The sequence below is a fragment of the Homarus americanus genome, unplaced genomic scaffold (assembly GCF_018991925.1).
Source record: "Homarus americanus isolate GMGI-L3 unplaced genomic scaffold, GMGI_Hamer_2.0 scaffold31037, whole genome shotgun sequence".
In the NCBI taxonomy this organism is placed as follows: Eukaryota; Metazoa; Arthropoda; class Malacostraca; order Decapoda; family Nephropidae; genus Homarus; species Homarus americanus.
In genome coordinates this window covers 1,159,814-1,183,200 of record NW_024722227.1, presented here as the reverse complement: position 1 = coordinate 1,183,200, position 23,387 = coordinate 1,159,814, and the positions used below count along the sequence as shown (strand labels likewise).

Below are 23,387 nucleotides of genomic sequence, written 5' to 3'. Positions count from 1 at the left end.
TTGAAAGCCTTGTGGTTTCCTTTTATGTTTTAATTCATATCATCAGCTGTATTTTGTGTGGTTTAATCATATGGGGGATCCACATTCATGACAAGAATGTAGTGTTGCACTTATACTTGACAAAGTCTGTAACATGGACCATTTACTGTGTTTGAGTGATCACAAAGTGCTGTACAGAGATTGGAGGTCACTAAACACAAGTACAGTACAGTATGGTTATCTTGGTAACATATTGAATAAATCTTGGAGTGCAACTTTTCTTGAAAGAATGATTATTATATCCAGCTGGTGGGTGATAACGTCTCACTTTTTGTTAACAATTTTGTATTTTCTCTGCCAGAGTTGAAGTCCTTTAAGACTTGATATTTTTTGTTTGTTGACAAAAATGCCATTTAATTTACTTCTGTTGGTGTGTACCTTTTAATGGGTCAGAAATTAATGTTTTATAAAAGAGGATTTTTGTATTATATATGATGTGTTTGTTTTTATGCCGACATCATATATTTGTTATTGCAACTTGTATTATTGTCAAGTGTTTAATGCCATTTATATGTATGTGAAGTATATAATTGTGGGTCATAAAAACAAATACAGTCAACCCTCACTTTACGCGGTCCCACATTCCGCGTTTCCACGTTTACGCGGTGCCCTGCCAGAACCTAGGATGCTCACATTCCGCGGTGGGTGTACCCCTTTACACGGTGAAGTATAATTTTTTTATTTAGCTCATAAAATTCATACAAATTATCCGGCCAGAATATAATTTACATTGCTGGAATTCTTACAATTTGATGATCATTTTGAATATAAACATCATAGATTTTGCATTAGACATACAAATTTTAGATATAATGTTTACTCTTGAGTAAATATGTTATCTTTTGTGCAAAATATATGATATTTATATTCAAAATATTCCTGGTCTTACAAGGAATCCAGCAATGTCAATTATATTATCCTAACTTTAGTCTGATTTATTATTTATTACTAAAAAGGTAAACAGTCTGGTATTCCCACACATTTATCTAGTAGGGACGTTGGTGGGGGGGAGGGACCGGCGACCGACCATCTGTTACCGTGTGAAGAATATTTTTTTTATTATTAACTGAAGATTTTTATTTTAGCTCATAAAATTCATATAAATTACCCGGCCAGAATATAATTTACACTGCTGGAATTCTTACAATTTGGTGATCATTTTGAATATAAACATCATATATTTTGCATTAGACATACAAATTTTAGATAAAATATTTAATCTGAGTAAATATGTTATCTTTTGTGAAAAATATATGACATTTATATTCAAAATATTCCTGGTCTTACAAGGAATCCAGCAATGTCAATTATATTATCCTAACTTTAGTTTGAGGTATTATTTATTACTATACCTGGTTTTCCCCCAAAAATTTCTCAGAGGGAAGAGCCAGCAGTGTAGTGTGAGAAGAGGGGGAGGGAGTCGTGTCCATTATTTGAATGGACATTAACTTGGCGACTGTATTTATCTATTTATCTTAAGTATTAATTGTGTGCATGTACCATCATAAAATTAAGATGTTATTTTTACTAGAACATAGGTATTGTGTTGGAAAAAGTGGAGTTTGGGGGTCAGCCGGTCTCTATTTCATTTAATCCCATATGTTATGTTATTCACTTTAAGCGTTTCTCACTTTCCGCAGTACCCTGTGGGTTACATTAACCGCGTAAAGTGAGGGTTGACTGTAATTTTTTATTTCTAAAGTATATTAAGGAAATTCCCTTTCCAATGTCTGAAGAACACCAGTATAAAGTAATGCAGTTAAGATAGTAAATTAATCTATTTTCACCAAAAAAAATAAAAAGGAAAAAGATTTTGCATAATTCCTTTTATTTGATGATTTATAATACCAAAGTTAGATCGTCTCACTTTGACATTTACAAAACAGAAAACAAAAAAGATTCATCATAAAGACGTTAAGTGTCTGATGGTAAATTCAAACTACTATTCATAAAGTAACACCACAAGTGGAAGCTGTGATAATATTTTTAAATAAATATCATACAAGTTGCTAAAACAACACAAGGGTAAACAATCATACCTTCTTGTTGGAATGCAAAGACTAACTGCAGTAAATATCCCTTTCAAGTTCATATCCATCTACACAACACAATCTTACACAAGCATAATGTTTGTAATAATCGCAGTAGATATCAGGTAATTAGAAAATAAAGTAAATGAAAAATAAAATAAATTTTACTATCTACAATAAATAGTAACTCTCAAGGATCTCACACTACTCAAATGTAAGGCAGCCATACCAGAATCAGACTACCGGTATGTAAGTTCACTCCATAACCAAATAAAAAATATTTCAGAAGAAAACTTGCTGGGACTTGCTTCACTCTGCTCTCCAGGGTTTATTTCAGAAGAAAGCTGAAACAGAAAATAAATAATTGATTACAATACATTGCATGATATATATGATGGTGTAGCGATAGTGGGGACTGAAATTTCTGGCCACACCAATGTTATGGCTCCTTCCTCAAATATACTCAAGTTACCACCATCACTACACCACCATATACATCACACAGTACTCCACATCAACATATGATTACTGGCTGAACACATTTTTAATGAGGGATTAATTCTCAAACAAAATTATTCCTGGTGGTAAGAACTAATTATGACAAAAAAAAATAAAAAATTGCGGAAAAAGTGGTATAAGTAAACATAAAAATAAAACCGGTTTGTTTCTCCAGGTACATTACAGCAGTCCAGTTCCCTATAGCATCAAAGGCACAACTTAAGACAATAATGATGGACAATATTAACCCTTTTACAGCATATATTACAAAAATGCTACTGAAAACAAATTGCTGTTAACTGCATAAATCACATTTAGGCCACAACCTTCAAAACATTTCCCGAACACCAAGTCGACACATTGGTCGAGCAAATTTGGCTAACTTATATCCCTCTTTGATTCAATCTCTGAATGACAGCAATAATCACTTAAGCATTGAGTGCAACTTGACAACTAACACTGACAAACACTGAAAAAAAAAACACACACACACGGGAATTAAGACAACAAGCATCCAGTGAGGGTCTTGTTGTGTGACTGCATGGAGGCGAATTAAAAGATCAGCTGTTGAGGAGCTTATCGCTTGGCAACACTGGTGCATGTTACCACTCCTTTCCACTCCATCTCTCTAATCAGCCACACCTTTCTGCTTTCTCACTCCATATATTAAAATGTTATGTAATGTAATGTTGAAGGGAAACAACTTTGCTTATTTATACTTTTACATATCACAATCTCCCTTAGGTTTCGTGTATATTCAAGACATCGTCAGGTCATGAGACCACTAATCCCCCATCCTACCTCCACCTGACATTGAGTCATGTCAGGTCAGGTCCCCACCAATGATACTTTAACTTTCATCTTTATTCAAGACATTTTCAGAAAATTCTCTCGAATTTCAAACTCGGAAAATTTGCTCCCAAAGCCGGATGTTTATGGAAAATTCTCGCTTTGGGAAAGATTTTCTGAGCAGATTCTAATTCTGGCTATCGGAGATTTCCGGGTTTGAGGGATTCCGGCTAACGGAGATACCCTGTATTACTGTACGTATATAGTACTGTACAGCCTTTTTATATGCAAATTATGTTAATATTTTGTATGAGGTATTGCAAGCCACTACTTTATGCAAAGGTATGGCAATGACTGAAGAGTAATGTACTGTATATGTATAAGCACTTACATGGTCCTGTCTTTCTGTCAAGACTTATGCCAAAGTTACTCACCTATATGGGTATCCGTGGGCTTTTGAACGGAATATGGACAAAGAGAGTGAGAAGAAGAAGGCCACCAGACCCAGCCCAATGATGGCATAGATACGGCGTTTCCTCACGTCGTCGCGTTTGTTGGCAGCTTCAGTCATCAGGATCATACCCAAAACAACAGCTGCATCTGCAAAGAACATTCAGTGAAGAATTTACTACACGGCTCACTTACCTAATTACACAGTGTAATAGCTGTCATCAAACAAATTTTGAAGCAAGTTTTAAAGGCTACATAACCTACCAATCTAAGATACAAAATGAAATATACCTGTATAAGGGGCCCCCCCAAGTTCACAGGTTTTTATTTTGCGGTCCTCTATTATTCACAAATAATACGCTGAATGTACCCAAGAATGTCTGTGGGTAGTTTTAAAGTTGCTGACATTTTTGTGGCCGAGACAGGGAGCCATTTGTTCTAGAGACAGTAATTTCCTTTACCTGTATTGTATGTATTGTATGTATGTATGTATGTGTGTGTGTGTGTATGTGTGTGTGTGTAGACACAAATATATATACAATACTATACTTTACTGTATTATTAACAAAGCACGGAGTGGACTTGAGGGTAGACTCAACATTTTTAATATATTTATTTCAGATTACAGTACAGTAGTACCCCGATTTACGCGGTCAATTGAACCCACAGGGTACCGCGGAAAGTGAAAACCACGTAAAGTGAACAACAGAACATATGGGATTAATTCCAACAGAGACTGGCCCGACCCCCAAACTCCACTTTTTCCGACACAATACTTATGTTGTAGTAAAAATAACATCTAAATTTTATGATGGTATGCTCACACAATTAATATTTAAGAGAAATACAGTCGCCAGGTTAATGTCCATTCAAATAATGGACTCAAATCCCCCCCCCTCACTCTTCCCAGCTCACTGGCCCCTACCTCTCTGAGAAATGTTAACGTTTAGTAATAAATAATACCTCAGACTAAAGTTAGGATAATATAATTGACATTTCTGGATTCCTTGCAGGTCACGGAATATTTTGAATGTAAACTTCATATATTTTGCACAAAAGATAAAATTTTTGCTTTGTGTAAACCATATTATTACATTAGATCTAAAATTTGTATGTCTAATGCAAAATCCATGATGTTTATATTCAAAATTATCATCATATTGTAAGAATTCCAGCAATGTTAATTATTTTCTGGTCGAGTAATTTGTATGAATTTTATGAGCTAAAACAAATATCTTCAGTTAATAAAAAAAAAATATTCTTCACGACACTATCTGTCAATCAAAGTACCCCACCTTGCCTCCCCCCCTCCTCACACTCACGCCAGCTGGGTCGGTCGGTCGGTCCCAACCCTCCCCCCCACCCCCCACCTTCCCTCCCTACCAGAGAAATTTTGGGAAAAATACTAGATTTTAACTTTTAGTAATAAATAATACCTCAGACTAAAGTTAGGATAATATAATTGACATTCCTGGATTCCTTGTAGGTCAGGGAATATCTTGAATGTAAACTTCATATACGTATTCTGCACAAAGGATAAAATATTTCCTTTGTGTAAACCAAATTATTACAGTAGATCTAAAATTTGTATGTCTAATGCAAAATCCATGATGTTTATATTCAAAATGATCATCATATTGTAAGAATTCCAGCAATGTAAATTATATTTTGGCCGGGTAATTTGTATGAATTTTATGAGCTAAATAAAAAATAAAAAATTATACTTCACCGCGTATATGAGTAGATGCACCGCGGAAGGTGAAAGTCCGGTTCTGGCAAGGTACCGCGTAAATGAGAAATCGCGGAAAGTGAAACCGTGTAAAGCGGGATAATACTGTATTTGTGAGTGTTTTCCCATTATTATTTATTTGTATGTGCACCCGAGCTCCTCAGTGTTTACTCAACATTCATACTTCCCAAGCTCACCTATGCCTCCCCTACCTGGCCTTCCTCCCTAAATGCCACACAACGTAAACACCTAGAAAAAGTGCAAAAGAGAGCATGCAAGATTATTCTCTCCCCTTCCTACTCCACATATCAAGAAGCGCAAAACACACTGACCCTCTCGGCTCTCACTGACCATCACCACGACCTCATCTGCAAATTTGGTGAGAAGCTTCTGCACCATCCTAGACACCGGAACCTACCACCACCTGAGATCCCTCGCCCGAGAATTGCTGTTTGACACCACAACCGCATCCAGCCCATATGAGTACTAACTGATTGCTATAAGAACAGCCCAACCATTGTAAAAATTATCAATAGCTTGTAACCAACCAGTGTATTCACTCCCAGTCAATCTTACTTTTTGCACTGTCACTATGTTGAAATGCCCTGTAGTTTGAGCTTCTCCCCACCTAGTTATTGTATCACTAATGTTACTTGTATATTATTTGTAAATCAAGAGGCTCATTCCCCAATTAAGTAACTGTATATTTTCAGCCTTCCGGCTGCCATGCTCTTTCAATAAACATTAATTATCATTATTATTACACATACTCTGTATATACACTACAGGTAAAATAAATGATTGTCCTAAAGGCAAACACAAAGTGAATACACATTTCTTTGTACACAAGTACAAATGTACCGCCCTCCCCGGTCCGCAAATGTTAATCGCGGATTTGGCGATTCGAGGCCATTTTGAGAACCTAACTCCCGTAAATTTGGGGACCCCCTGTACAATACAGACAGTAAATCCTTGCTTAACATGAGATACATTCCTCAAAAGTCATATCCCTTACAAATTCGAGCTAAACGAATCCCCAAAAGCCATTGACAACCATGCCAAAGATGAGAGATGAGTATTTGAAGGAATGAGAGAGAAGAGGGCAGAGGACTGCAAAAAAAAAAAAAAAAAAATTACATTCAGTAAGACACTACAATACTTCTCAGTTCATTACCAATTCTATTATCTTAAAACTGAACAACTGCTTCCTAGACTGTAGTTGTTCAAACACAAAGTGACTCCTAGTGCAAGAAAATACAGTCACCCACACATGTAACTCCTGCTCCACAGTCTAGGCTTTCATTATCTGATTATTTTCTTTCATTATCAAACTTAAAAACAATCTGAAAGCAACTCTGTACAAATATTTAATGCTTCTCTAAGAAATTAAAAATTACAGACATATTTTTTTGTTCATTCACTAATGGTAAATAGGATACAATGAGCATGGCTACAACTTACTGAGCATGGCTACAATATAAGTTTCAACAATAAACTGTCCCTGTGATGATCCATGGATGTAAGCAATATTCCCAGCTTGAGTCTTCTGCAGGAATGGTGGTCCTCGGATATGGTTCCACATTTGGCCTGAGGTCATAGCGAAGGTAAAGGCCTGTTGAAAGATAAAATTTACTTAAGGACTTCTATTTTATCACTTTTAAATATGTACAGTCTAAGAACATAAGGTACAGATCTCGTTCGAGATTCTTCAAACACTGCTGGAGACAGCTGGCAACTCAAGGCCGTTTGTTTACTATAGTACGTAGTAAAATATAATACGAAGCAAAGCCCAACCATTAATTAAGTAACGGGGAACTAAGTGACCAATCACCGATCACTTTTACATTCATTCATAATTTTTACTACGTACTATAGTAAACAAACTGCCTTGAGTTGCCAGCTGTCTCCAGCAGTGTTTGAAGAATCTTGAATGAGACTGTACCTGCTGTTGACAGAGATAAGTAATACAGGGTTGTTTTTTTTGAGAAGCCTAAATGAACCTAAAAATTAGTAGGAATAAAGTCTGATCATTGTGAGGAACATTTAAAACAATATAAAAGTACATGTGTGTGTATATGTAGTGTGTATGTTAGTGTAGTGTATGTGTACATGTAGTATGTATAGTGTATGTGTACAATGAAAGACAAAAGTCGTGTCGTGAAATTTGGTGAAAACATATGCCAAAGGGCTAAACTTTTGGTGCGCTCTGCCTTGTGGTGGGGCTCTCATAATGTTTCACGAGTTATATTTAATCCTCGGATAAAACCGCAACACGACTTTTGTCTTTGATTGTACACATGAGGAGCTCAGGACCATAACCTGCTTAGAGCCATATATCACAGAAACATGTTATGTATTGTATTGTATTCCCCAACCTCTCCTCTATCCCCTGGGTAAGTCAGAGAGTTAATTGGGAATATGTACACTCTCAACACAAACTTATCCAACACCTGGGCACGATGGATGTGAGAATGAGCCCAATGGGGGCTTGTCATTTAGGAATGGTTTCCGATTCTTCGTTCATTTTTCAGATAACATTGTGCTTATAGCATCCAAGAAGTTTTTGGCGAGTATGTACACGTGGGTAAAAGTCCTCTGAAAAGACTCTTGTAGGTCACACATTCCTACCTGAGCATTTTCCTCCATTTTCGATTTTGGCAGTTAGCAGATTATGCTCTAGAGCTCCTCATATATCAAATAACAAAAATATGCTGAAAAAACTAAGTACTGTATATATAACTAGCAAATATTCCAACTCTCACAACATCCTGCAGCGACGCAACACAACATAATAAACACCTAAACTTCCAACACCATAGAGGTGTGTGCCTCTGAAGGTGGCCTACAAGACTGCATAAAAAAGATGACAGCTAAGAAAATAGTCCATATCCACCACCCAGATTCGACACATTGTATTACCAACACTGATTAAGATTTTCAAGGTGATACTGACCAGTGCACCAAGAGCCCAGGTAGTCTTATTGTAGAGGAAGTCGAGGTTATTCTTGCGCAGGTAGAGGAGGCCGACCACCAATGCCAACAGAACCACCAGAGCCAGCAGCCCAGAGTAATTGGGGGGACGGAACACTCGGATCTGGAAAACACTGGACAGTTGCAGAGGACACAGAGGAACCTACTGGAAACAAATATCTGATGATTTTGTTGGCTATCCTTGGTCAAACTGCCTAGCTGTTTAGTCTTGTTAGTATACCTGTACTATCTAGGTACAGTTGCAGAAATGTATTACTACACCCTTGTGGTAACCAGTGTCACCAAACGGTCAACCTATATGACCTAAAACAAACCTTTCCACCAATCATGTCCATTGTTACACCACCAATACCCAATCATTCATAAACAGTGATTCTACTACTGCAACACTGCCGTTTGGAGACTATGGCTACCACAAGGGGGTGTAGGAACACATTTCTGTAACTGTACATTGTTTATATACCTGCACTTTCTGTATCAATTGTAAACTTCTATAATTGATTTCACTGAATACATAAAAACTATTTATGTATCCACAGCAGCTGATGGTATAAAAATAACAAAACATTACAGGAAGAGATACAGCTGTAATTATCATTACTGAACCTGTTTATAAGTCCACAAATTACTTTAATAATATTTCGATGGTCGTATCAAAATCTTCATTAGTGTCTGTTGACTCTTGATTTCAAAACATTATATATTACAGTGACCCCTCGTTTAACGAATGCCTCAGTTAACGAAATTTCGGTTAACGAACTGCCTTCCATAAGGATCTTCATTTCGGTTAACGAACAAAAATTCGGTTAACGAATTTCTTACGAACCGACCTCAACATGTTTTCGCTTGCACTGACCGGGCTACCAGCTTTAGTATCAGTACGCCATTACATTAATCGGTTCTAGGGCTTAAATTCCTTACTATTTTAGTAAATATCAAGAAGTTTATACTATTCAATAATTTTAAAAGTTTAATATTAACTTTTTTAGTCATTTTAACAATTATTGAATATAATTGAAGGTAAAGAAACTAGTTTCTGGCGTGCCATCCAGCCTGTTAACACACCAGACGGGCGTTAGTCTCTCTCTGTTTTCAGTGAAGGTAACATCTTGCTTGACACTCTCTTCAACTAAACGCTTTTTTTCTGTGTTTCCAAGCAAATTATTGGTCAATTTGAAATATATTTTACATATTGACAATATATAATGCAGTGCAGTGTTGATTTAAAGAAAATAATCTTGAAATACACCAAGAGAACTAAAATTTTATGGATGAAATGGTGCCATGGGGTGACTTCTCTTCCACCCCAATGCCTTTTCTTCTTCCTTCTCCTCCACCCCCATTCTAATTCCCATCATCATCATCATCATCATCCAGGAGCCTTCTACATACACACCTCAAAGTAAGTGAACTTTTCTACCATTTTTGTTGAATTTAGGAAATTTTCGGTGAGCTGGAACCAATTACCCAAAAACCCATTGAAACAATGGTTTCGGTTAACGAACGACCTTCTGGAACGGATTGAGTTCGTTAACCGAGGGGTCACTGTAGTAACTTTTCACAAATTCCTTTTAAGTTTTTAAGCTATGACATTAAAACATAATTCAGAAACTACTGCAAGAAAATAAAAATACTCATTATCACTACTGTAATGTACTCTACTTCTCAAATGTGAAAATATTTTACAACTTTAATGAAAATGTTCTGGTGTTACAGTACATGATTGTATCAAGTGTAAGTTAGGTGAGCCAGACCAAGGTGGTGCTACAGACTTAACCTTTATATGAAATACTGCACAGTACATGAATAAAGTGTGACTGGCACTGCAAATAACCATCTTCACTGCCCCAACTGTAGAGTTAGTTGACCCTTTTACAGCAGGGTGATTAAGGGGTACCCTGGGCACAAACCAGCAACCCTTGGGGCAAGAGGCATGTGCTGTATCCACTCACCCACCACTGAACAACAACCAAGATAACGATACCCTACTGTACAAAACATACCCAGTGATGATGAACAGTGAACAAAGACAGGTCACAATGTGTTGGTAACAAGTCAGTCACACACCTGGATGTCCGTCCTCTCAGCGACCCACCGAGCTATACTTTCGGCAGCAAATCCAACTCGCTGAATGTCGAGAGTATCGACCTTCTTGGGTTTTCCTTTAGCCGGGAAATGCATGAACACAGGAGCAGAGTTGAGGCGCAGCTGTAACATATATAGAATGTCAGTAATCTTAACACAAGAGCAGAATTGACGCGCAGCTGTAACATACATAGAATGTCAGTAATCTTAACACAGGAGCAGAGTTGAGGTGCAGCTGTAACATACACAGAATGTCAGTAATCTTAACACAGGAGCAAAGTTGAGGTGCAGCTGTAACATACATAGAATGTCAGTAATCTTAACACAGGAGCAGAGTTGAGGTGCAGCTGTAACATACATAGAATGTCAGTAATCTTAACACAAGAGCAGAATTGACGCGCAGCTGTAACATACATAGAATGTCAGTAATCTTAACACAGGAGCAGAGTTGAGGTGCAGCTGTAACATACATAGAATGTCAGTAATCTTAACACAGGAGCAAAGTTGAGGTGCAGCTGTAACATACATAGAATGTCAGTAATCTTAACACAGGAGCAGAGTTGAGGTGCAGCTGTAACATACATAGAATGTCAGTAATCTTAACACAGGAGCAAAGTTGAGGTGCAGCTGTAACATACATAGAATGTCAGTAATCTTAACACAGGAGCAGAGTTGAGGTGCAGCTGTAACATACATAGAATGTCAGTAATCTTAACACAGGAGCAAAGTTGAGGTGCAGCTGTAACATACATAGAATGTCAGTAATCTTAACACAGAGCAAAGTTGAGGTGCAGCTGTAACATACATAGAATGTCAGTAATCTTAACACAGGAGCAGAGTTGAGGTGCAGCTGTAACATACATAGAATGTCAGTAATCTTAACACAGGAGCAAAGTTGAGGTGCAGCTGTAACATACATAGAATGTCAGTAATCTTAACACAGGAGCAGAGTTGAGGTGCAGCTGTAACATACATAGAATGTCAGTAATCTTAACACAGGAGCAAAGTTGAGGTGCAGCTGTAACATACATAGAATGTCAGTAATCTTAACACAGGAGCAGAGTTGAGGTGCAGCTGTAACATACATAGAATGTCAGTAATCTTAACACAGGAGCAAAGTTGAGGTGCAGCTGTAACATACATAGAATGTCAGTAATCTTAACACAGGAGCAAAGTTTGTTGATAGATTTGGATAAAATTTAGAAGATACAATAGAATGTCGATTTAAAGCGATTCAATTTAAAATTATTGATTTAAAGCGACACCCACAACTAAGGACAATGTTTTAATTTACAGCAAATCTTTCCTATGTTGTGCGAGTCAATCTGGCGCATCATCGTGTAAAATTCGCGTCTAATGTTTCTCTGGGTATGCTACACTGTCCTACGGGAAAAGCTGTATTGTACATGTACTCAAAATAATGTACTAAATGATTACTAAAATGTTTCTCTAGTGCAAACTATAGCATGATTTTATTAAAATTAATCACTATTTTACAAGAATTCTAGCAATGTAAATTATATTCTCCTCGGTCACTTCTGTGACATTCTATAAACAAAAAACAAAAACAAAATCAATATAAAGGACATAAATAAACAAATAAATACGTCACTAGACCTTTGGCACCAACTGTCAAAACATGTCACTGTCACCCCCCCATCTTCCCAGCTAGGGTTTGGTGGTTATAGACTTACAGTTTTTATCTTATATAATATCAAACTAAAGTTAGGAGAATATAATTTGCATTGCTAGAATCCTTGCAAGACCACGAATAATTTGAATATAAACGTCATATATTTTGCAAAAGAGATAAAAATTTTAGCCCTTTAATAAAGTTAATTAGAACATGTCAGTTCAGTGACATTTTATAAGAGAAAACTTAAAGTCACTCTTAAGGACAGATAAATAAATAAGCACTAAACCTTGGCATCAACTGTCAAACATATCAACAGCCCCCCCAATCTTCCCATCAGCTGATCACTAGTAAACAGACCATTTCACATACCATAATTTTAGCTGTGTTGATTTACGAGTGCTTGTTTTAACAAAATGCTACAAAAAACAATGTTTTGTTTATTCTAGGAGATGGGCTGAGGTGCATCTGGGTTGACTTTCAGTCTTTTTGTATTTTGTGTTTCTCTGAAGTACCAAACTAAATTATTCCATTGAAACAACACTTTGATTTACAGTGGTCCCTCGGTTAACGAACAACTCGGTTAACGAAATTTCGGTTAACGAACTGCCTCCCATAAGATTCTTAAATTCGGTTAACGAACAAAAAATGGTTAGGGAATTTCTTACGAACCGACCTCAACATGTTTTCGCTTGCACTGGCCGGTCAACCAGCTTTAGTATTAGTCCGCCAATACATTAATCGATTCTAGGGCTTAAATTCCTTACTATTTTAGTAAATATCAAGAAGTTTATACTATTCAATAATTTTAAAAGTTTAATATTCAATTTTTTAGTCATTTTAACAATTATTGAACATAATTGAAGGTAAAGTGACTAGTTTAATGCGCGGCATCCAGCCTCTTAACACAGCAAACAGGCATTAGTCTCTCTCTGTTTTCAGTGGAGGTAACATCTTGCTTGAGACTCTCTTCAACTAAATGCTTTTTTCTGTGTTTGCAAGCAAATTATTGGTCATTTTGAAATATATTTTACATATTGACAATATATAATGCAGTGCAGTGTTGATTTAAAGAAAATAATCTTGAAATACACCAAGAGAACTAAAATTTTATGGGTGAAATGGTGCCATGGGGTGACTTCTCTTCCACCCCAATGCCTCCTCTTCTTCCTTCTCCTCCACCCCCATTCTAATTCCCATCATCATCATCCAGGAGCCTTCTACATACACACCTCAAAGTAAGTGAACTTTTCTACCATTTTTGTTGAATTTAGGCAATTTTCGGTGAGCTGGAACCAATTACCCAAAAACCCATTGAAACAATGGTTTCGGTTAACGAATTTTTCGGTTAACGAACGACCTGCTGGAACGGATTGTGTTCGTTAACCAAGGGACCACTGTGGTGCAAATTCGGTTTAAAGTGACCTCTCTTGGAATGTATCTCGTGTTATATCGACGTTCTACTGTATCTATACACCGTACACTATTATAAGACTAACTGAATAGAGGAATTGCATTGGGATGATGTTCCAGGGTTGCGATCATACCATTTAAACCTCTATATACTGTACTGTACAGTATTATCATTAACATTAAAAAATAATAGGTGGCCACGTAAGAGCTCTTAAAACTTCAATCTGGCTTCTGACCTCAAAAGAAACTGCACCACTGGTTGTGATGCAGTGCAAGACTGTGAAGCCCAGCAAAGGCACATGGTTTTAATTTTTTTTAGTGATGCACCAACACCAAGTCTATGGTACTGTACTACAATTTGAGATGTCATACTTTCATTAATTTAATTTTTGATGAGGTTATATCTGAAGAAATGATAAATTTTCCATTTAATATTTTTTTCTTTCCCCCGACATTGGATCAAACTGGAAGATACAATATCAATACTAAATACATGAGTGTTCTCAGTGGCTGTAACTTGAGGCAGTGATCACCAGCGATCCTGTGAGCCATAAAGCCCTGTGATGCCAGTTTCAACACATCAACATCTTATAAAAACTGTGAAAATTTTTGTAAATTTTTCTTATGTAAATCACATTCTGGATTTTTTTGTAACTCTGGATTTTCATAAACTGAATATTCGTAAATAAGGGACTGCCTGTAATGTTCTGTACAGTCCCCTTCACTAGTGCATTTACAGGAGCTCGTTATTTTAACATTCCACAGATCATTACATTGAGATATATATATTTTAATATTGTTTTATGATGATTCTATAATATGTTTACTATTACAAGTTTCCTTCTGGCGAATGTAAATAAACACAGAGCTGCCACACTGCACAAAACCAGACAGGACTAATTTTTGGTGTGTGTACAGTACAGTATATTTTTTTAATAGATTGCATACAGTACAGTTATAATCTCACCTGTTGGAAGACATCTGGACCTTCATCAAAGTCTACAAGAGCAAAGAAGAGTTTGTTGGAGTAGCCCTGAGAGTACCGCCAGGAGTTAGCTACCAGCTGGAACTCATCGTGTGCATGCCTGTAGCAATGATAAGTCCCTATTAATTATTAGCCCCGTCTCTTTTCTTAAACATACTTAGCAAAAATACCTACTACTGAAATAACATCATTATGAAATAAAGAGTCAAAAGTATTATTTGCAGATATTTATACACTGTATTAGCAATGTGAAGTTGGTTAGTTTCTTATTCAATGTTAAATGCACTGTACTATTAAAAATATGTACCGAAGATGTACACAAAAACTTATTGACCACAAAGTACAGTATTACATAACTACAAATACAGTATAGTACAGTATTACAAGTACACCACCGATTTTCCAGCACCTTTGGTTCCTGAGCCTTGCCAGATTAACAGAGGTCATATTAAGCAATACACCTCTGACCAACTAGCTATACACCTCCCGGTATCTTTAAAGCACCATGGCTGCTAGAAACTTAAATTAAACTTATATTAAATGTAAATAAAATAATTAAATGAAATACAGGCTGTATAAATGATGCAGGTTTATTAATTATTTAGTACAAAGAATGTTGCAGTACTGCCACTCCCAGAGTGGCAATTTGTAGAGTTTCACAAATATTGAAGACCTAATTACAAAGGTCTGGAAGCTGGGGCTGTCAGGGTTGCTGTCTGTTTCATCTTGGACTTGTGGTGTTAAATATGTCCAAAATATGCTGATAATTACACAAAATCAAGGAGCTACCATCAGCAACTGCAGAGTATACAAACAAAGTGAGCGCAGTTAACACGTAAAGCCATCTGTGGGCAGCCCAGTAAACTAAGCTGGAGGTCGCGGGAATTTTGTCCGGGATAAACGAGGTACCGGACCATCCGTTGCCGGAAAATCGGTGGTGTACCTGTATTACATACTGTAACTACAAATACCATTCTACATCATTATGACTTACCTACAAATACCACATTGTCTAGAAGGAGCCAAGGCTGTGAACATGACAATCATGGAGTAGTTACGAGGCGTCCCTTTTACATACTGGCGGAACTTGTCTCCATTGAAACGCAGGACTGGTTTCTTCAACCCTGCATCTGACAACTGCTGGACGCGTTCTGAGAGTGTGAGCTGCGGGTTTGAGGATGAAATCACACGATATAATACTGAGCTAAGAATAAAAGAGAGTGGCTCACTACTTATGAACAAGGAACATTCCTGATGCTTCTTCAAAAGTCTATTTGTACATATTGTACAAAATTAAGAAATAAAGGATGTACAGTTTGTACTGTAGCCCACTAATAAATACAACACATTACACTGCCTCATGCCCCCCCCCCTCCCCCCACTGCATAAGTCCTAGATCCCCCCCACCCTGATGCAACCCTTGGTTATTATAAAGAGGGAGGGATAAGCAATCGTGTACAAGACGCGTTCAGTTCCTGTCCAGACTTTTCTCTCTGACCGCTCGCGCCTCCCTTGGAATCTTCTGGCGCCCTCCAGTTTAAGAACCAATGATCTACAGTACTGTATATCCTACCAGCATTTAACACTATTTAAATGTAATACACAACTTACAGTATATTAATTTTGTATGCAGCTGTAGTACAGTAATATCACTGTTAGCTGGAATCTCTCAAACCCGGAACTATCCGACAGCCGGAATTTAAATTTTCTCAAAAAATAGTTCCTAAAGCCTGAATTTTCCAAAAAATTCCGGCATTGGGAACGATTTTCCGAGGGGCACAAAAATCCGGAAAATTCCGAAAAAATTAACATCCATCTTCCAACTGCCGGCGAACGTTGATTAGCGCACGAGTATTACGTCACATCAGCACTCATGTTGATTGACCAAATATTGTGCTTTACTTATTTTTTTACTTTTACTTGATAACTACAAATTTCCGACTGAAAAGTTATGGAATAAATTTATTGGTAATATTGCAGTAAACAGCAACCACAGAATTCTGGAAATTCACTACACTCAATTGAAAGAACTATTTTTTCAATGATCATTTTCTTACACAGTAAAAGCCTCACTAAGGCAAACTAATTGGCGGGAAGGGGTGTCAGGGATAAGAGGTTGTCCACCTTGGAGCAAATTAAAAAAATAAATAAATAAAATATGTTAAACAAAAAACAAGTACTGTATAGTACAACACCAATGTATCCAATTTTTATGAAAGAAATACATGCTTAAAAAAAAAAATAATGTACACAAAGTGCAGTAGGGTCGGGATATACAGTATAGCTATTTTTTAAAAGATTTTTTTATATAGACTACCAAAATTATCGACATTTTCCAATACTGTATATATAGCGATAAATTTATATATTTCGTGAGGGAAATCAGCCAGGAAATATTTCAAATGTACCACCATGGCAAACAAATGTGTTATTTGCTTAAAAGAGGCGCCACTGTGGCTGCTCACTCACGCATTCACACTCGCCTGCACAGTTTTTCTGATTCAGTTCTTACCACGTGTGGACACTGTTCTCTTGCTCTCCAGTCAAGGTCACCACGTGCTCTACTACTGTCTACCAAGATGCCTACCGTAAGCATACCAGTACCACTCCTCCTAGTTCAAGTAGTTCATGTAGGTGTGGGATTGTCAAGTGAGGGTGGCAGTGTGGTGTCTGCTGCCAATGATCATTGGTGCTTTAGTTAGTAAGAAAATGAACTCATTAAGTCAAGTTTAATCACTTTTATTGGCCTCCAGAACCAAACCCTATTTTCCCCATTGATTACATGTAATTATATATTGAGATTTAGTGTACAGTATAATGAACATCCTTGGGGCCTATCTCGTGATATGTTCCGACCCTACTGTACTGTACACTTACCCCAAAAACTGGAAGGCAGATCCAGCTGGACATGCCTCTGACTGCAAGAGGCTTGCAGTCACTCTGAGTCTGAGTGCTTTGAAATTCCATATTTAGCACATATTTGTGAGTGAGCAGCACCTTTTTCTAGCTTTTCAATCACCTTTAACTTTTTGTTCACTGATAAGGTTTTAAGCTTAACCTTTTCACCACCCTTACAGACACCAAACACTTTCTTAGGGGCCATGATTATTGTCTAATTTTCTATAATAATGCAAAAATATATACTGTATGTTACATCAGCCTACAGCATAATCACATTATTGGCAATGTCAAATAAGTTTCACAATGAAGTTGAACACGTCTAAATGGCAATAAATTATAATCGACGGAGCGAGAGAGCAGAAGTGATGCTATCACAGGCAACGCTAATTTATGACTGAGCGCGTGATGCATCTCCCTTTGTTTACAAGAGTGTATGGCGTGGGTGGATCACGATGTCTGTCCGTCTTGCTCCCTTGAAATTTTGGCTAATGGTGGCCATGTTATCTTACAAAAAATTATATCCTACTTTTTTATTTATTTATTTATTAAATTTTTTTAATTTTTGCAATTAATTTCGTCCAGCTTAGCGAGGTTTTACTATAATACACTTACATCACAAATTGATAATAAAGAAGTTATTGAATTTCAAAAAGAATAAAATATGAGCACCTGTTGTTCCTACACTGTTCTTCCAACAAGTTGTTCTCCTGTACCCTCCACAATCGGAGTAAGAACAGAGGAACCCACGATGCATTAGGGTCCCTGACTCGGAGTAAGGTAAGAAACTCTATAACGGCTATTATTGTGGAGATTATTACATAGCGTCTGGGGGGGCCACTGGGGGTCCAGGGGTAGAGCGCACGGCTAGGGGGTTTAGTAAGGTTTAGTTTGGTTATATTGTACTGTATAAGTTAGCAAGCACAGAGTATTTCATAACGTTTAGACATTTCTAAGACATTTTTCTTCTTTGATATGTCTGCCGGAAAATAAGAATAACCGAGATATTAATTTATCAATATTATTAGATTTGGTCAGTCACAAGTGTCGCCACTTGTCGTTTACATCTGGCGGAGAAGCTCTGACCTCGCTCACGCAGTGCTCCTTACCTCCGTGTTGGCTTCTTAAGCTTCTAGAGTGCATGTGCGGGGGATGGTGTAGGAGTTTCTTATTGGCTATAGCGACAGGAGATTTATTACTGGGCAATAGTTTTTTGTCTGGTATTATTGCATTTGCGCACACAACATTCCTACCCCTAATCTATTATCATATTCGTATAAGACGTCTAATTATAAGATACAGTGAACCCTCACTTTACGCGGTCAATTGAACCCACGGCGGCCTGCGTAAAGTGAGAAACGCGTAAAGTGAACAATATAACATATGGGATTAATTGAAATAGAGACCGGGCCGACCCCCAAACTCCACTTTTTCAGACACAATACCTACGTTGTAGTAAAAATAACTTCTTAATTTTATGATGGTATGCACACACAATTAATAATTAAGAGAAATATCAATAATATTAGGTTTTTTAACACTTACATTAGTAGAAAAGATGGCTGGGCACACGGGATGGGGGGTTGGTTCCGAGGCAGAGGGCAGATTATTGGCCCTCACCTGTATCAATTGTATCACTATCCACCACAAGAGGCTTGCAGGGCCTCTTTGTCAAACCCCTCAAAGTCCATATAAGTCCATATCCTCACTATCATTATCACTATCACTGACTTGGGCCGGCTGTGGTGAGTGGCGGGTGAAGAACTCAGTAATGTTTTGATGACTGGGCGACCTTGTGCGCACCCAGCTTGCGCCGCTCTCCGCGTAAAAGGGTACACACACCGCGGAAAGTGAGCATTCCGTGTTCGGCAGGGTACCTCGTAAACGCGTAAAGTGGGACCGCGTAAAGCGAGGGTTGACAGTAATTTTCTTTTATTACATTACCGTCACAAACGTATAATAACGGATATAGCATATCTAAAATTTTCTCTTATTTTCTTCCATTAATCTTGCGCCATTATCGCCTACCTCACCTCCCACACTGCATGTCTCCTTCATAAATCATCACGCGCATGCATTCCTGTACACATCACGCAGTCAATCAAAAGCGGTTTTTTTTTGCACCCAATTAAAATGATTTGTGGTTTAATTTGCGGTATTTGGTCCCAATCAAATTTTATTTTTATTTTGGGTCTCTCATATTTTAAAATTCAAATTCATTTCCGACCACTGAAGTCTGCGATGGGAGTCTACTTCAATTATTTGGAGACGATTGAAAGTTTTGGGAAAAAAACAAAGAAACTATAGCATTTTTTAGATCTCGTGGTGTTCTCCAGACCCCAGTAAAGTGTCCTAAGTGCAAGAATGAATGTAAATATCTTCAAGACCAACATATCCAACGACGAATGAGAACCAGGACAATAAGGAAAGAAATAAGTGATTTCGCGAGTCAGTTAGGTTAGGTTAAGTTAGGTCAGGTCAGGTTTACATTTTTCTAGTGTTTTTTTGTGTATTTTGTATTCGCTTAGCCATAATTTGTCGGAAAACGTCCCACCCCCCAAAAAACGGCCAATTTCCGACGGAAATGAAGGTTTTAACCGATCTAAACACACATAAATACACTAGAAAAATATATTTTTGACTTTCTAACAGAGTTGTGTGCACTTATGTAAATTTACCTTTTGTCTTAAGCCATTGAACAATGCGTGGGTGCGTCGGGAGCGGAGATTTGAATTTTCGGTACCAGATATGGCTGAACAGGTGAAAGAGCTGTGCCAAAATTGTGATGAGATTATTTTATGTCAATTACCGAGTTTCATCAGAAAAATAGTGAGGCAATTTCTTTTTTTTGAAAACATGGGGTATCATTGCGTTTACACACCACACATTCTTACCACTAATCTATTATCATATTCTAATAAGACGTCTAATTATAAGATAATTTTCAGCTATTACATTACCAGCGGAAATGTATAATAACGGAGATAGCACATCCAAAATTTTCTCTATTTTCTTCCATTAACCTTGCACCATTATGGGCTACCTCACCTCCCACACTGCATGTCTCCTTCATAAATCATCACGCGCATGCGTTCCCGTACACGTCACGCGGCCAATCAAAAGGTTTTTATTTTTTTTGCAACCGATTAAAATGATTTTGGGTTTAATTCGCAGTATTTTTGGCCCAATCAAATTCAAGTTTTAGTTTGGGTCTCATATTTTGAAATTCGAATTCATTTCCGACCATGGACGTCTGCGATGGGTGTCACTTCAATTATATGGAGCTGATTGCGAGTTTTTTGAAGAAAAAAAAAAAACGAAGAAACTATAGCATTTTTTCAATTGCATGGTGTTCTTCCAACCCCAGTAAAGTGTCCTAAGTGCAAGACTGAATGTAAATACCGCAAAGAACAACATATAAGAACATAAGAACATAAGAATGGAGGAAACTGCAGCAGGCCTATTGGCCCATACTGGGCAGTCCCATTAACACCCAACCCCTATTGCTCATATAAGCATCCAACCTATGTTTGAAGCTATTCAGCGTTGTCATAACTCGTCGCAACCAGGCCAATAAGGTAAGAAATAGGCGATTCCATCATATGGTGAGAGTCGGTTAGGTTAGGTTTTTGTTTTTCTAGTGATTTTTGGTGTATTGTTTATTTGCTTAACCATTATTTTTTTTCGGAAAACGTCCCACGAAAAAACTTTGATAAAAAAAAACGGCTAATTTCCGCCAGAAATGAAGGTCATATTCGGTCTAAACACACACACAAATACACTAGAAAAATATAATTTTGACTTTCTAACAGAGTTGTGGTGTGCAAGAGCAAATTTACCAAACACGGTGTTGTCATAGATTTCTCCCCTACAAACGCTGTTTGTCGCTGAGTAGCCGACCCCACCAATTCCCCAGTGTATGCCTCGTGGTCTAGGTCAACCAGCGCCGCCATACATCACGGAGCGGGGGTCAACTGCTAAGTCACGCCTACCCCCCACTATTTAAGACCTGACCTCGTGGTGACCTATCTCTCTCTACCTACACCAACCAGCCAGCAACACCTCCTCCGCCTGCCTGGCGGTCCTCTCTCCCGCCGGCGAGCATGGCGACCCACAAGCTGTCCTTCTCTGAGCATCCTCACCAACCAGCTCTCTCTACATCACGCTTGTAACCATGCTGCCTTCCCAGCACCAAGCTGCATTGTACATCCAATACAACATGTATATAGAGAGCACATTGTGAGTTTCCTTTCTCCATCCCATCCTGAGTGTGAACCAAACATCTCAAAAACCCCACAGTGTATTACCAAACAACGTTATTTGTCCAAAGTGTAATAATCAGTGTCACTGCGTCAAGAACAACACATTTGGCCTGATTCTTGAGATTAAGGTAAAATGTGGGGGCATGAACATAGGGGGGTCCTGGTTAGGTTAGGTTAGGTTAGGTTAAGTCAGGTCTGGTTAGGTTAGGTTATCCCTATTCTAAAAATACTTTGCAATAATGATAAGAACTTATGTGGAAAAATGAACAAAATCGAACAACTCCTTCTGGTGATTCTCAGATATCACCAAATGACTATCATGGGGAGACAATTAATTATTTCCAAATAAAGAAACAAAACCTGAAATACTTTATCTGGACTAACAAGTAAAGCTGTTATTATTATTTATACTTTAAAGTGTAAATAAGTTAATATAAACTACTTAACACTTATAAGTGGACAGCGGCAATAAACCTAAACAAAATACTCACCTCCTTTTTACAATTAACTAAAGTAAAACCGAATAAAAGGACCAACAGTAACAACAATACTCCTCGGGGGACACTCATGTTGCTTGTTTACACTCACACTATAGACGACATGACCCACACCACACTGGCTTTACTCCCACACTTCTCGATGCTTCTTTATTTTATCAAAGTTTAATATACGTTAAATGTCATTAAAGTACAATATTACTGTATTTTTCTTGTTCCAATTTTGTATTTGTATTTTAATATGACATAATTTTAAATAGTGTTTCAATATTAAATTCATTAAGTACATGTGAACCTCTCCTGCGTGGTCATGTGTTATAGAGTCTACAGTGTTCCCGGCCCTGCAGGCTGTCCACCGCTGATTGGCTGAAGCGATGATTGAACCGCTAGTTGGTGAAGAACCTGCCCGAACCCCTAGTGAACCCGTAACTAATTATGACACCAATCTGAACCTCTACTGAACCCCGAATCTCTTGTTACACCAACCTGAAACTACTGAACCCCGAATCTCTTGTCACACTTACCTGAACCTCTACTGAACCCCGAATCTCTTGTCACACTTACCTGAACCTCTACTGAACCCCGAATCTCTTGTCACACTTACCTGAACCTCTACTGAACCCCGAATCTCTTGTCACACCCTGAACCTCTACTGAACCCCGAATCTCTTGTCACACTTACCTGAACCTCTACTGAACCCCGAATCTCTTGTCACACCAACCTGAAACTACTGAACCCCGAATCTCTTGTCACACCAACCTGAAACTACTGAACCCAAATCTCTTGTCACACCAACCTGAACCTCTACTGAACCCCGAATCTCTTGTCACACCAACCTGAACCTCTACTGAACCCCGAATCTCTTGTCACACCAACCTGAACCTCTACTGAACCCCGAATCCCTTGTCATGAGTTGAGTTGTGAACTTAGAGTAATCTACCAGAGAGTGATGTGACGGCACTGAGGTGGAGTTTAATGACAGAGACGCACCCGATCGCCCAAGTGGATAACGAGCCAATCAGTGGTTACTTTACTTTTATCCTCTAAGCCATTGATCGGCTCGTTAGCCGCCCGGGCGATCGGTCACG

The 23,387-nt window shown here is 37.9% G+C and overlaps 1 protein-coding gene across 1 annotated transcript; it reads right to left on the bottom strand.

The window, feature by feature from the left end:
- Window positions 1–1,848: 1,848 nt before the first annotated feature.
- Window positions 1,849–22,425, bottom strand: LOC121862258 (tumor suppressor candidate 3-like). The gene is made up of 8 exons (XM_042360362.1): window positions 22,294–22,425; window positions 15,637–15,806; window positions 14,625–14,742; window positions 10,594–10,734; window positions 8,489–8,629; window positions 6,997–7,147; window positions 3,791–3,956; window positions 1,849–2,413 (listed from the first exon to the last, which is right to left on the bottom strand). Exons 1-8 carry the CDS (start codon window positions 22,369–22,371, stop codon window positions 2,398–2,400), a joined length of 981 nt encoding a protein of 326 aa, XP_042216296.1. The 5' UTR covers window positions 22,372–22,425; the 3' UTR covers window positions 1,849–2,397.
- Between the last annotated feature and the right edge of the window lie 962 nt (window positions 22,426–23,387).